We start from the raw sequence: 16,311 nt of genomic DNA, 5'->3' as shown, positions 1-16,311 counted from the left end.
TTCCTCCTGTGTGTAGTTTTCAATATTATATGTAGGTAGATGAATTCAAATTTTTAATTTAAAAATTCTTATAGGTAAAGTATTACGTGACAGCATATTCAACTTTAAGATGGAAATGTGTGAACTGCTCTCACATCTCCATATATTCACTGTAATCAGTAAAGCAGATGGAAGATTCAGATTACTACTATTATTTAAAACATTTTAGGAGTTCCTATTGTGGCTCAGCAGTTAATGAACCCGACTAGTATCCATGAGGACGTGGATTCCATCCCTGGCCTTGCTCAGTGGGTTAAGGATCCAGCATTGCCGTGAGCTGTGGTGTAGATCGCAGACATGGCTTGGATCCCATGTTGCTGTGGCTGTGGTGTAGGCCAGCAGCTGTAGCTCCGATTTGACCTCTAGCCCGGGAACTTCCATATGCCACAGGCATGGCCCTAAAAAGGAAAAATAAAGTAGTCAACTGTAAACTTGAATTCCTTCCTTAGTTTGTTTAATGTCAATGCTAAAAATACCATAAAGTTGACTTTTAAATATGTAGTCTTGGAGTTCCCATCATGGCTCAGTGGTTAATGAATCCAACTAGGAACCATGAGGTTGCAGGTTCGATCCCTGCCCTTGCTCAGTGGGTTAACAATCCGGCATTGCCATGAGCTGTGGTGTAGGTCCCAGACACAGCTCGGATCCCGTGTTGCTGTGGCTCTGGTGTAGGCCGGCGGCTACAGCTCCGATTCGACCCCTAGCCTGGGAACCTCCATATGCCGCGGAAGCGGCCCAAGAAATGGCAAAAAGACAAAAAAAAAAAAAAAAATTAAATATGTAGTCTAATGAATGCCTTTATTAAAATATAAATATTTACTGCATATTATAGATGTGTAAATATAAGTTATATCTCATTTTAAAGTGAAATACTATTGTTTCTATTATGCTCTTTTTTAAGTAGCTTATCCTATTTCCTAATGGCTAGAGACCCATCAAATGTTATCAACACTTTAAATTCAGTTTTGTAATCCTAAAGTCTTGAAGTGGCTACCACCTAAATATACCTGTTTTTGCTGTTCATTAAAAAAACACTGAGGTCCCCATATTACAGCAACATTGTTACAAATGAGCTAATCTTAGATTTTTAATCAAGATATTTATTTGAGACTAGTTCAGAATACCATCTTATTTCTTATTGCCAACAATGTAAATCAAAGTATAGCATAAATCTGCTCACATAGTTACATAATGCCAATTTTTGTATTTTCTTATTATTTTTTTAATTTTTATTTTTGTCTTTTTTTTTTTTTTTTTTTTTGGTCTTTTTGCTATTTCTTGGGCCACTCCCGCGGCATATGGAGGTTCCCAGGCTAAGGGTCTAATGGGAGCTGTAGCCGCCGGCCTACACCAGAGCCACAGCAAAGCAGGATCCGAGCCGCGTCTGCGACCTACACCACAGCTCACGGCAACGCCGGATCGTTAACCCACTGAGCAAGGGCAGGGACCGAACCTGCAACCTCATGCTTTCTAGTGGGATTCGTTAACCACTAAGCCATGACGGGAACTCCAATTTTTATTTTTGTCTTTTTAAGGCCACACCTGTGGCATAAGGAAGTTCCCAGGCTAGGGGTCAGATTGGAGATGCAGCTGCTAGCCTACACCACAGCCGCAGCAACCCTACATCCAAGCCACATTTAGAACCTACACTGTGGTTCATGGCAACACCAGATCCTTAACCCACTGAGCAGGGCCAAGGATCGAACCTGCATTCTCATTGATACTAGTCGGGTTTGTTACCCCTGAGCCACAGTGGGAACTCCCATAGTGCAATTTTAAGTCCACATTAGATTTAGTATGAAATAGTAGCATGTGCTTCTGATTTATATTTTCCCCCAATATCACCAGATAGAGCTCAAGACAACATTCTGGAAGTTTATAGAAGTATTATTATGAAGCAAAAGGAACAAAGGCATTGGAATATGACCAGGGCTCCATATTTACTATTGATTTAAGGCAAAGTATTTACTAAGAATGTCACTTTTCTCTTAAGTAAAAAGAAGATAATTTCAACTTTTTTATGATTAATAAGATATTTTATGTAAAGTACCCAGTTCGGGAGTTAGTTAAGATAAGAACTTTGGACTGTATTTAAGAGCAATATTCCATACTTATCTCTGTGCATAAAAAAACAGTAAATGACTCCTGCTGACATGAAAACATAACACCTTATAGGACTGACAAAGGCAGAAAAATTAAGAGTATGCTTTATTTAGGGTCTCAAATTCTAATCTAAATAAATACTTCAAATATGGGTCAGGTGCAACCTTCACTAAGACTTGGAAATAAAAAATTCACTTGGGTTTTTATTTTTGGCAAACTGTAATTAATATTCAAAACCAAAATAGGATCACCAATAGCAAAATCATAGAATGTGAACAGTCTTCTAAAATCAGAAGAGTAATTCCAGAAATCTTATTACCCTGCACTAGACCCCTGCGGGGAATCAATAACATCAGTGTGCAAAAAAAAGAAAAGTTTAAAAACATTAAAGTATAGCACCTGGAAACTGGAACAGGCATTGTAATATACAGTAGTACAAAATGTGTTGGCCCTGGAAATCCTAGGACAAATGCAATTTGCAAGCAGAAAAATTTGGGTGCTTTGCTTTTCTGAAAACTGTTATTATCATCAGTGGCAATTTGGGACTTTCAAAGGAGTTTATGAACTTGAAGTTGTTAACATTGTACTTATAGCATAAATAATGTTTTTAAATTAAACTATAGCATTTGGAGTGAATAAGCAATGAGATCCTGCTGTACAGCACTGGGAACTATATCTAGTCACTTATGATGGAGCATGATGGAGCATAATGTGAGAAAAAGAATGTATATATATATATGTGTGACTGGGTCACTACAGTAGAAATTGAGAGAACACTGTAAACCAACTATAATGGAAAAAATAAAAATCATTTTAAAAATAAAGAAAAAAATGTAAAATTTAGATGACCATTAATTTCTAAAACAATAGCTAGTACATTAAATTCAGACAATGCAAACACCAGTTATGTCATGTGACTCATTCTTTAGAATGTTAAATCGTAATTCTTTTTTTTAAAAAGTTACGGATTATTTCTGAATTTGGCTTATTGTAGCACTTAAAAGCAGTATAATATTATCAAGTTATTCACCATGTGAATTAAAGAATTATAGTATGTAAATTGTTAATAATCATCTATTAAAATTGTGTAGCACACCTTTTTTAATTTTAATTTTATTTTAATTTTTCTTAAATTGCTTAATTCCACTTAAATATTTTTCATCTAGATATTTAGCTTATTATCTTAAATTATCATAATTTTTTCTACAGGAAAAAATCAAGCGAATACAACAAATCAGAATGGAAAAAGAACTTCGAGCCCAGCAAATTCTAGAGGTAGAATTTTTAAATGCGATATAATTAAATTCATTATTGTCATGCTTTAAAGTCTGAAAAATAAAAATATTACCTACATGTTCTCTCACTCATACAAATCGATATGTTCATCAGAAATTCTCTTTAAGCCTAATATATGGAGTAATATCTTACATGAATCTTATTTAGCACACTCATCTAAACCCCAGAAATAAGACAAAAAAAGGAAAAAGGGAAAAACCTGAACAGCTGTTATAGCTATCATAAAGTTCATGTGCTAAAACTTGTGTTCTTTAAGAGAAGTCATTAGGACTTATAGTCAGGTACTTACTTTTAATTTAAAAATAAAACATGAAAGTGAATTTTAAATGTAAAAACAGTTTAACCAGCTTGTTTTTCAGGTTTCCAATACACCCTGATTCCCCACAAGCTGATGGACTAAGGCTAGAGCACGTATTTTGAAATCAGTAAAAGTAATAGCTGCAAGATAGCAAGGGAAAATACAGAAAAACTCCAACCAGAATATATAGGAATTCAAAAGCCTAGCAAGCATCTATAATCTTTTAGTTGAATAGCAAGCAATTTTCAATACCTTAATAGTTGAAAGGCATTACTCTATCAAACTGTACAGTATAATAACTGATGTTCAGAATAATTGCCCCAAATCATCAAGAAAAAGCCAAATTATGTTTAGCGTAGTGTGTCTAAGAAGGTATATTTCTCAAAATTATTTCCATCCAAAATAGTGAAAATAAACTTTTGAAGTTTAAAATTATTGTAACCTCACAGCTATTCAGAGAAACTATTGCTATATAGAACAGTTTATTCCCTGAGGGCTTCAAATAGCTGAGATTTTCTGGGTTATGGGATTTTTTTTCTAGAAATATGTACATATTTCCTTACTCATTTGAAATTATTTTTTTAGAAACCTGTATCAAAAATACTCCTATCTTAAATTGACAATAACTGCTAGATAGTTATGAAACTGCTAGACAGTTAATGACTTTAAGATTATGAAGCTCGGGAGTTCCCGTGGTGGCGCAGTGGTTTACGAATCCGACTAGGAACCATGAGGTTGCAGGTTCGATCCCTGGCCTTGCTCAGTGGGTTAAGGATCCGGCATTGCCATGAGCTGTGGTGTAGGTCGCAGACGCGGCTCGGATCCCGCGTTGCTATGGCTCTGGCGTAGGCCGGCAGCTACAGCTCCGATTCAACCCCTAGCCTGGGAACCTCCATATGCCGCAGGAGTGGCCCAAGAAATAGCAAAAAAAAAAAAAAAAAAAAAAAAGACAAAGATTATGAAGCTCAAATTTGGTGTCATAATCTTAATATTCAAAATGTACTTCATGAGATTATAAGATTCCATTCTAGGAGTTCCCATTGTGGCTCAAAGGAAATGAATCCGACTCGTATCCATGAGGATGTGGGTTTGATCCCTGGCCTCGCTCAGTGGGTTTGGGGATTCAGAGTTGCGGTGAGCTGTCGTGTAGGTTGCAGATGTGGCTCAGATCCTGCATTGCTATGGCTGTGGTGTAGGCCAGCAGCTATAGCTCCAATTCAACCCCTAGCCTAGGAATTTCCATATGCCATGGGTATGGTGCTAAAAAGTTAAAAAAAAAAAAAAATCCATTCTTTTTTTTTTTTAACCTTGAATTAAACCACAATACTATCTTGGGAAAATCATATTTAATGTGTTTTATTCATATCAGCTAAGTAGTGAATTTCTTTATCTTAAATTTCAAGTATTAAAAAAACTCAAAGTAGGATTTCCTGTTTTGGCATTGTCTGTTCAATCCCTGGCCTGGAGCAGTGCTTTATGTATCCAGCTTTGCTGCAGCTATGGCATAGGTTGCAGTTGCAGCTCAGATTTGGTTCCTGCCCTAGAAACTTCCATATGCTGCGGAGACGGTTGAAAAAAAAAAAAAACCTCCAAGTAGACATGTGCATTTGTAAATGTGTTATGATTTTGTCTGTAAGTAACTTTTATTTACCAGTTAAAATGTCCGTCTTCTACACTTGTACAGTAATCGTGTTTTACTTTTAAAAATCAGAAATAAAGTGAAAATTACATAATTTTTTCTGTGATTAAGTTTCAATGTAATATAATATCAACACGGTTTAGATTTTTAATACAATTTGAAAATAAAAGCTGACATACTTTTGTGAATTTAAGCATTTTTTTATATCAGTGCTAATCTATACATGAGAAATAAAATTAATATATTAAATATAATGTTAACTATGGAAAAATCTATAATTGTCTACATATATGTTACATGTTGTTTTGTACTTGTGAAGCATGTAGCTCCGTTTTCAAGTCACAGATTGTTTTCAAGTTGTAGTGAGCCGTTGCATGACTTTGAGACCTGTTTTGCATGCACAGGCAAAAAAGAAAAAGAAGGAAGAAGCAGCAAATGCCAAATTATTGGAAGCTGAGAAACGAATAAAGGTTAGTCTAGATGAAAATCAGTTTTCGTTTTTCAAAAATAAAAACTATATGATGTTATAGCAGTATCAATTTTATTTAAAAATAGCCCTCCTTAAAATGACTATCTAAAAAAATATTTAGCACAGATATGACATGTATGTAATGTGTGCTTTTATTTTCTATATATTGTATATTTTTTTAGATTTCATTATATAGGTTATACGTAATACTTTGAGCTCTTTAAATAGCAGACACCGAATCAGAAATGCAAACTATTGTGTAATACCTATATATAGTTTTGATGGTTAAGTAAGATCTCTTCAAAGCTATTTCGTATCATTTATGTTTGTTTCAAATCATGTCCCAAATCCAATTCTCTCCTTAGATTATAACTTTTTCTTTGTTTAAGTCCAGCAGCTATTTTTACCCTTAAAAAGTGAAAAGCCTTCAGAAACAGAATCTCAACTTTATCAGCTCTTATTTACCAGTAATAAAACTAGCCATTGTTGATTATTATAACTTAAAGTGTTCTTTAGGGATGTTTTGAGTTTGATTTTCTTACATGAAACACAAGAGAGTTGGATCCTCCTTCCCTCTCCAGTCCCCCCCTCCCCACCCCGTGCCCACATTCCACCCCTTACTTTCCACTTTTTCTGATAATTGTTTACTGAAATTGAGTAATTAAGTGGTCCTTGGCAACAGCAACAGCCACTACAACTGTATCTTATAAAGCAAGGGAGCTATTTGTTACCTTTTCCACATAGACTGTCATAGTTAATTCTTTAGATTTCTATTCCTTTTCATGGTTCCCCTTATATTAATTTCATTCATATTTTACCTTTATAAAAATATTCAAATTGGTGACATTCACAGAATTGTTTCCATTAAGCCTTACCATTTTGGGATGGTGCCCTGAGTTACAGTTGGGCATAAAAATCTCAAGCTTATTGCTTTGTCTCTTGTCACTCTCATTCATATACATATCTAGAAATTATAAGGATGCTGTTAATCATAGAGTATATCCAGGGATTTATATTCAGGGTGGAGAGAGTTTTAATTGAGGGTTTCACTACTATGTATTTTTTTTTAAGTACCAACTGTATCTGCTATGTTCTGACTAGCTCTGCCATTGACATATCCCATTAGGTTATTGAATTTTAACTTTAAATGGCTACTGAATACAGATCCTTGCTCCTATCATACAATTTTTATCTGTTAGGTAGAACCATTTGAAGTTGCCACTTTTTATAAGTAAAAAAATGGTTGGATATTTGCAATTTCATGTGATTCAACCTAATGGACAACTATAGGATCTCAGAAAAGGAACTGTTAATACTTGTAGTATGTTCTAAACGTTCCTTAAATATCATGTATTAAATGTTTCTTTTTTTTAAGGAAAAAGAAATGAGAAGACAACAAGCTGTTCTTCTAAAGCATCAGGTCTGTATACATATAGTTATACAATTATTGAAATGTACATTTTAGAATTTCTCTTAAATCTATTTTTGGAAAAATCTTCAAAATATTTTCTTAAAAATTTCCAGTATAATTCCTGCTTAAATTCCTTGCTTTGGTATTGGTATCTTTTGGGGGGTTAAAAATTGGTTTCATGACTCTGTGATTTCTGTTTCATAATGTTGTGCCAACTCTTTCTACCAGGAGTTGGAGAGGCATAGACTAGATATGGTATGGGTATGTTTATTTTTGTACATCTAACACCGCATTGTGATTTGGTTGTGATATGGTTGTCATAGCAATGCATAAAGTGTAGCACTGGCTGCTGTCATATTACATACTGCTGCATGGCTTTACAGCACAGTGCATTGCATACATCTGCTTGACTGTCTATAAAGAAGTATAGTACATCCCAAGATTTTTAATTGGATTGGGCAAGCCTTATGTAAGGCTGCTGTCTAAAAATTTACATTACTGATGTCACAATGAAAGTTGGATCACTATACAATTAGATACAGTTATGACCCATATTCTCCCATCATTCTAGATGCAAAACTGCCATTGAATACAATGGGAATTTTGAGTTAGGTTGATGAGAGAATATGAAATATATTTTGTTTTATGGACAAATTTTAGAAATATCCCTTTGGGGGGACTACATATATTTAAACAAAAAGAATTGATTAATTATTATAATTATGTGATTTTTTTATTTTAAAATGAAATGAGACTATCAAAGTAAGCTAGTGCTTACCTTATCTTCATACTGTGCCTTTTAGATTCCACTTATTAGCCCACAGTGCAGCTTCTGTGGCTTTAAATAGCCCACCAAGTGGCAGACATCAGTAAACAGGAATATCTCATTTCATTGATGTTGGTATATGAATCATGACTTGTTTAAATTGGTATAAAAGCTTTAAAAGGAAATACTAATTTGTTGGTGGCTTATTGGATTTACAAAATGATAATGTACTTGAAATAAAAACAACTAATTCTAAAACCATGAAGTGAAAGTGATTATAAATCAATTTCTGCCTGATCTAAAAATTTAAGAACAAAGCAACCTTTAGTTTAATTGGCTATAGTACATATTTGTGGTTTTTTAACAGCAGATGTAAGGTAACTGACCTGTTCCAGCCAACCATTATGCTTTTTGTTCTGCCAGCTTTTGAAGGAGCATCACAACTGACCATGAGTAAATCTGTATGCTTCTGTTTACACTGTCTCCATGTTCATTGCTTTATCTTTTTGCTTTTGATTGTTCTTGTATTTGCTTTCTAAACCTGAACTAAAACATGCACAGACTGGCCATTCTTGTCTTATATTTAGTATTTACTGTGACTTGTCTATAAATGCTAAACATGCTATACTGAGTTTTTTTTGTTTTGTTTTGTTTCGTTTTTTCATTTGAAAATCAAATGGTTAACTACAGTTGAGTTATATTCCTAATTTTATCTGGCCTAATAGGAGCGAGAGAGAAGGCGACAACATATGATGCTTATGAAAGCTATGGAAGCTCGTAAAAAAGCAGAAGTAAGTGTATGTTTCAAAAAATATTACCTAGACATAAATTAGCATTTTTTCTTAAAGCACTTGTTCTTCTAAATCTAAACTTTTTGGAGTATGGGTTTGTCATGATTTACTGGCTTTCATAAGGAAACTAAAGGTAGAGATAGTAACTGAATCTTAGAACATAAAAGAATGTAGGAAGGATTCCAATGTATGTATTAATTTTCTTGGCTGAGATTTTAATGATCTTTTTTTTTTTAATGTAGTGAATGGCATTTGTTTGGATAAAAGTAGCTATTTCTTACTGTAACAAGAGTTTTATAAAATTTATGTTAAAGCATGCCTAGACAATCCTATATGTCCTAATTCAAACATTAGTCAGTTCAACTAAATTATTCTTTAGCATTCCATGTGTAAATTAAGTCTTGAAACAGACTTTTACCATATAATTCAGAATAAGAAAATTATTGAAATAAGTCACAATGAGCTTACATAGATTTTAATAGAAATCATTCAAAGGTTAAAAAATATATTACAAAGGAATGCACTCTGCATTAAAACAGTGGAAAAGAACTATGGCCATTATAATCAGGGCTTTGCAGTTCTCAGATACCCATGCTGGCTCTAAACCAACTTGCTTTACCTCTTCAGGCTATTTCTTCTTTAAAATTGAGATAATAATTCTTACCTCGTAAGATTATAAGATTATCAAGTGAGATAAGCATTTAATAAATGATAACTAATAAAAATGAGTCTGGTCTAGAAGTTGAGAGCCCTATATTTCACTTTTGAGGCCTCAGCTTTGGCTTAAACTGTCGTTATAGATTTCTGGTATGAAGGCACAGTGTGTGTATTGTTTAGGAACCTGGACCTTGTAACCAAGTTATCAGGATTTGAATTCTGATTTCAGTACATTCCATCTCTATGACCTAGGGCAAGTTATTTAACCTCTGTCATTCAATTTTTTTCATCTATGAAATGGAGTGATAACTAAATTCCTACTTCGTAGGGTTTGTAGTGATGATTAAGCGGGTCTGTATCTTTATGAGTGTATGTGTAAAGTTCTTGGAACAGTGCCTGGCACCACATCGTGCTTACAGTTACTTATTACTACATAAATGTTTGCTATGTGGAGTGGGCCTAGCAAGATGCATAGCCAGTGTCGGGAACTACTAACATAAATTACTTCTAAAGTCTCTTCCAGCAATTACTTTCTGTGACTCTCCTCAACTTTATGGAGGTTTTGACCTAACATTTTTTTTTCTACTGTCTTTTTTTACTTACCTGTTAATTATCCAGGATCACTGACACCCTCTACATCTAACATAATAAGGGAATCTCTCCATGAATTTATAACCATAATCTCTGAAAAATGACAGGCAGGGAAAGAGAGGGGTAACAGATGACAGGAATGGGCATGGCTGCTAACTCTCTTTCCTTCTGAAAGCAGTGGTGGGAGAGTAGGGAAGGGGATTAATTAAAATTCTAAAAGCCTAACCTTATTTTCTCCTTTCTGGAGAGTTGGGAACTGAGGGAGTAACTCAGGAAAAAGACCTAGAAAGTCCCTCAAGAGACAAGTTCTTCTCTGCCAATTATGTTTTGTAATCTTATCAGAAGGACTAAGAAGAACTAGAACTTGTGAGTTTGATTTTTCCTGTTGGAGACAAAAGCTAAAGAAAGACAGAATGATGAAAATAACCAAGAGCATTCTCTCCAGGTATACTAGGATTTCGTAGGAGGGAACACCTAAGAGAATGGTAAGGATAAGATCATCTGAGGGGACAAATGTCCCAAAAGGCTCAAGAATCATGACCTCTTCCATTGCGTTTTTCTCTTTTCTTTTTTTTTTAAGTAATGAACAATTATATTTTATTTTTTATAATGATTTTTATTTTTTCCATCATACTTGATTTACAGTGTCTGTCAATTTCCTACTGCACAGTGAGATGACCCAGTCATACATACATGTATAGATTCTTTTTTCTCACATTATCATATACCATCACAAGACCAGACATAGTATCCAGTGCTATACAGCAGGATCCTTTGCTTATCCATTCCCAAGTCAATAGTTTGCATCTATTAACACCAAATTCCCAGTCCCTCCCCCTCCCTCTTGGCAACCCACAAATCTATTCTCCATGTCTGTGATTTTCTTTTCTGTGAAAAGGTTCATTTATGCCATATATTAGAGTCCAGATATAAGTGAAATCATATGGTATTTGTCTTTCCCTTTCTGACTTACTTTACTTAGTATGAGAGTCTCTAGTTCCATCCTTGTTGCTGCAAATGACATTGTTTTGTTCTTTTTTGTGGCTGAATAATATTCCATTGTGTATATATACCACATCTTCTTAATCCAACCCTCTATCAGTGGACATTTAGGTTGTTTCCATGTCTTGGCTATTGTGGATAGTGCTGTAATGAACATGCAGGTGCATGTGCTTTTTCAAGGAAAGTTTTGTCCAGATATATGACCAAGAGTGGGATTGCTGGGTCATATGGTAGTTTTATGTATAGTTTTCTAAGGTACCTCCATACTGTTCTCCATAGTGGTTTTACCAATTTACATTCCTGCCAACAGTGCAGGAGGGTTCCCTTTTCTCCACATTCTGTCTAGCATTTGTTATTTGTGGACTTCTTATTGATTGCCATTCTGACTGGTGTGAGGTGGTACCTCATAGTAGTTTTCATGTGCATTTCTCTAATTATCAGTGATGTGCTTGTTGGCCATGTGTATATCTTCTTTGGAGAAGTGTCTAGTCGGGTCTTTTGCCCATTTTCCCTTAGGTTGTTGTTTTTTTTGCTGTTGAGTTGTATAAGTTGTTTGTATATTTTAGAGATTAAGCCCTTGTCAGTTGCATTGTTTGAAACTGTTTTCTCCCATTCTGTAAGTTGTCTTTTTTTTTTTTTAATGGTTCCCTTTGTTGTGCAAAAGCTTGTCAGTTTGATTAGGTCCCACTGGTTTATTTTTGCTTTTATTTCTGTTGCTTTGGGAGACTGACCTGAGAAAACCTTTGGAAGGTTGATATCAGAGAATGTTTTACCTATGTTCTCTTCCAGGAGTTTGATGGTGTCTTGTCTTATATTTAAGTCTTTTAGCCATTTTGAGTTTATTTTCATGCATGGTGTGAGGGTGTGTTCTAGTTTCATTGATGTACATGCAGCTGTCCAGGTTTCCCAGCAATGCTTGCTGAAAAGACTGTCTTTTTCCCATTTTATGTTCTTGCCTCCTTTGTCGAAGATTAACTGACCATAGGTTTCTGGGATTATTTCTGGGTTCTCTATTCTGTTCCATTGGTGTGTATGTCTGTTTTGGTACCAGTACCATACCGTCTGTGGCTTTGTAATAGTGCCTGAAGTCTGGGAGAATTATGCCTCCTGCTTGGTTTTTATTCCTCAGGATTGCTTTGGCAATTCTGGGTCTTTTGTGGTTCCATATAAATGTTTGGATTGTTTGTTCTAGTTCTGTGAAAAATGTTGTGGGTAATTTGATAGGGATTGCATTGACTCTGTAGATTGCTTTGGGCAGATGGCCTTTTGTACAATATTAATTTTTCCAACCCAAGAGCATGAAATAGCTTTCCGTTTCTTTACATCTTCTTTAATTTCCTTGATTAATGTTTTATAGTTCTCAGCATGTAAGTCTTTTGACTCCTTGGTCAGGTTTATTCCCAGGTATTTGATTTTTGGGGGGTGCAATTTTAAAAGGTATTGTATTTTTGTATTCTTTTTCTAATATTTCATTGTTAGTATACAGAAATGAGACTGATTTCTGAATGTTAATCTCTTATCCTGCTACTTTGCTAAATTTGTTGATCAGTTTATATAGTTTTTTGGTTTAGTCCTTAGGATTTTCTATATATGTAGCATCATGTCATCTGCATACAGTGACAGTTTTACCTCTTCTCTTCCTATTTGGATGCCTTTTATTTCTTTCGTTTGTCTGATTACTATGGCTAGAACTTCCAATACTCTGTTGAATAACAGTGGTGAGAGTGGGCATCCTTGTTTTTTTCCAGATTTTAGTGGGAAGACTTTCACCTTTTGTCCATTGAGTATTATATTTGCTCTGGGTTTGTCATAAATGGCTTTAATTATGTTAAGGTATGTTCCCTTTATACCCACTTTGGTAAGAGTTTTTATCATGAATGGATGTTGGACATTGTCAAATGCTTTTTCTGCATCTATTGAGATGATCATGTGGTTTTTGACTCTTCTTTTGTTAATGTGGTCTTTGATGTTGATTGATTTGCACATGTAGAACCGTCCATGTGCACCTGGGATGAATCCCATTTGGTTGTGGTGTATCATCTTTTTTATATGTTGTTAGACTCAGTTGGCTAAAATTTTGTTGAGAATTTTTGTGACTATATTCATCAAATATATTGGCGTAGAGTTTTCTTTTTTGGAGGTATCTTTGTCTGGTTTTGATATTAGGGTGATGGTAACGTCATAGAATGTCTTTGGGAACGTTTCTTCTTCAACCTTTTGAGAAGGCTTAAGGAGGACGGGTATAAATTCCTCTTTGTATGTTTGGTAGAATTTATCTGTGAAGCCATCTGGTCCTGGACTTTTATTTGTAGGGAGTGTTTTTTATGACATATTCAATTTCATTTCTAGTGATCAATCTGTTCAGTTGATCTGTTTCTTCTTGGTTCAGTTTTGGCAGGCTGTAAGTCTCTAGAAAGTTTTCCATTTCTTCCAGGTTGTCAAATTTGTTAGCATACAATTGTTCATAGTATTTTCTTAAGGTTTTTTTGTATTTCTACAGTATCCATTGCGATTTCCCCTTTTTTATTTCTTATTTTTTTTTATTTGGGTTTTTTCTCTCCTCATCTTGGTGAGCCTGGCCATAGGTTTATCAATTTTGTTTACCTTTTCAAAAAACCACCTCTTGGTTTTATTGATTGTTTTTCTCTTGTTTTTTGAATCTATTTTATTGGTTTTCTCTCTGATCTTTATGATTTCCTTCCTTCTGCTGACTTTAGTTTTTTGTTTGTTCTTTTTTTACTAATTTATTAGGTTGTGGGTTAAGTTGTTGATTTGATGTGAGATTTTTCTTCTTTTTTGAGGAAGGCCTATATTGCTATGAACTTCCCTCTGAGCACTGCTTTTGCAGCATGCCATAGATTTTGAGTGCTTGTGTCTTCATTATTATTTGTCTTGAAGTATTTTTTAATTTCCTTCCTAATTACCTTATTGACCCTTTGGTTTTTTTAGTAGCATGTTTAGTCTCAATGTAGTTATTTTTTTCTCATTTCTTTTCTTGTGGTTGATTTCTAGTTTCATGCCATTGTGGTCAGAGAAGATTCTTGAAATAATTTCTATACTCTTAAATTTGTTGAGGTTAGTTTTGTGCCCCATTATGTCATTGATCCTTGAGAATGTTCCATGTGCACTTAAGAATGTATATTCTGAGTTTTTTGGATGTAATGTCCTAAAAATGTCAGTTAAGTCTTAACTTTTCTATTGTGTCATTTAGGATCTCTGTTGCCTTATTGATTTTCTGTCTAGAGGATCTGTCCACTGATGTGAGTGGGGTGTTAAAGTCTCCTACTATGATTGTATTCCCATCAATTTCTCCTTTTATGTCTGTTAGTATTTGTTGTAGGTAACTGGGTGCTCCTATATTAGGGACATATATATTGACGATTGTAATATCCTCTTCTTGAATGGATCCTTTTACCATTAAATAGTGTCCTTCTTTGTCTTTCTTTATGGCCTTCATTTTTAACTCTATTTTGTCCGATATGAGTATTGCAACTCCTGCTTTCCTGTCTTGTCCATTGGCATGGAATATCTTTTCCCATCCCCTCACTTTCAATATATATGTGTCCTTTGCCCAAAGGTGAGTCTCTTGTAGACAGCAGATTGAAGGTTTTTGCTTTTTTATCCAATCTGCCATTTTGTGTCTTTTGATTGGAGCATTCAGTCCATTGACATTTAAGGTAATTATGAATAGATATGTATTTATTGCCATTTTAAACCTTGTTTTCCAGTTGATTCTATGTTTCTCCTTTCTTCCTTTCTTTTTTTGGTTGGATGATTTCCATTTATTTTATGCTTAAATACTTTTTTTTTTTTTTTTTTTAGTTTTTGTGAATGTAATGTGAATTGGTTTTGATTTGCAGTTGCCCTGTGTTTTTAAGTATGTTAACCCCTTCCTATATCTGCTTGCTTTAGGCTGATAATCATATATGCTCAAACACATTATTAAAAAAAAAAAAAAAGAAAAATGAATCTATATTTTCTTACTTTCCTTCCCCACATTCTGATTTTGTCGTCCTTTTTAAACATCCTCATGTGTATCCTTTTGCTCTTCCTTGTGTTTATCAGCACTTTTACAGTAGTTTTTTTTTTTTTTTTTCTTTTTTAGATCTGTATGCGGGTTTATTTAAGTGATTATTTTCCAATTGTGGTTTCCTCCATCCTATTTCTTCTCACTTCTTTTATATTTAGAGAAGCCCTTTCCGTATTTCTTTTAGAATGGGTTTAGTATTGCTGTACTCTTTCAGCTTTTGTTTGTTGGAGAAATTCTTTATTTCCCCTTCTATTTTAAATAATATTCTTGCTGGATAGAGTATTCTAGGCTGCAAATTTTTTCCTTTCAGCGCTTTAAATATATCTTGCCATTCCCTTCTGGCCTGTAGTGTTTCTGTAGAGAAATCAGCTGATAGCCTTATGGGGGTTCCCTTATAATTAATGCTTTGTTTTTCTCTTGCTGCCTTTAGAATCCTCTTTTTGTCTTTAACTTTTGCCATTTTTATTATAATATGTCTTGGTGTGGGCCTATTTAGATTCAACTTGTTTGGGGCTCTCTGTGCTTCCTGTATCTTGATATCACTTTCCTTTATATTTTGGAAGTTTTCAGCCATAATTTTTTTCAAATATATATATATATATATATATATATTTTTGTCTTTTGTCTTTTTGTCTTTTGTTGTTGTTGTTGTTGTTGTTGTTGTTGTTGTTGTTGTTGCTATCTCTTGGGCCGCTCCCTCGGCATATGGAGGTTCCCAGGCTAGGGGTTGAATCGGAGCTGTAGCCACCGGCCTACGCCAGAGGCACAGCAACGCAGGATCCGAGCCGCGTCTGCAACCTACACCACAGCTCACAGCAACGCCGGATCGTTAACCCACTGAGCAAGGGCAGGGACCGAACCCGCAACCTCATGGTTCCTAGTCAGATTCGTTAACCACTGCGCCACGATGGGAACTCCTCAAATATATTTTCAATCCCCTTTTCTTTTTCTTCTCCTTCTGGAATTCCTATTTTGCATAGATTGGACACTTTATCTTATCCCATAGATCTCTTACATTGCTTTCGTGTTTTTTCATTTGTTTTTCTGTCTGCTGTCCTGATTGGGTGACTTCCTTTATTCTATCTGCCACATCACTAATTCCTTCCTCTGTATTATTCATTCTGGTCTTTATTGTCTTTAGCTCAGTTTGTGTCTCTGCAGATGAATTTTCTAATTTTTCTTAGTTCCTCCTTATATTTTCTAGTTCTTTTCTAAAGTA

General features: G+C 34.6%; 1 protein-coding gene across 1 annotated transcript in view; it reads left to right on the top strand.

Annotated features, from left to right (window-relative positions):
• Positions 1-16,311, top strand: part of BAZ2B (bromodomain adjacent to zinc finger domain 2B) — a 156,374-nt gene that overhangs the window by 76,577 nt on the left and 63,486 nt on the right. Inside the window, 4 exon segments of the mRNA XM_021074758.1 lie at positions 3,352-3,417; positions 5,780-5,845; positions 7,220-7,264; positions 8,747-8,812. Coding sequence (XP_020930417.1) covers positions 3,352-3,417; positions 5,780-5,845; positions 7,220-7,264; positions 8,747-8,812 — 243 coding nt within the window.

The sequence above is a fragment of the Sus scrofa genome, chromosome 15 (genome assembly GCF_000003025.6).
Source record: "Sus scrofa isolate TJ Tabasco breed Duroc chromosome 15, Sscrofa11.1, whole genome shotgun sequence".
Classification (NCBI taxonomy): domain Eukaryota; kingdom Metazoa; phylum Chordata; class Mammalia; order Artiodactyla; family Suidae; genus Sus; species Sus scrofa.
Note: the sequence above shows the minus strand (reverse complement) of the source record. Positions and strands in the feature narration are given on the sequence as shown.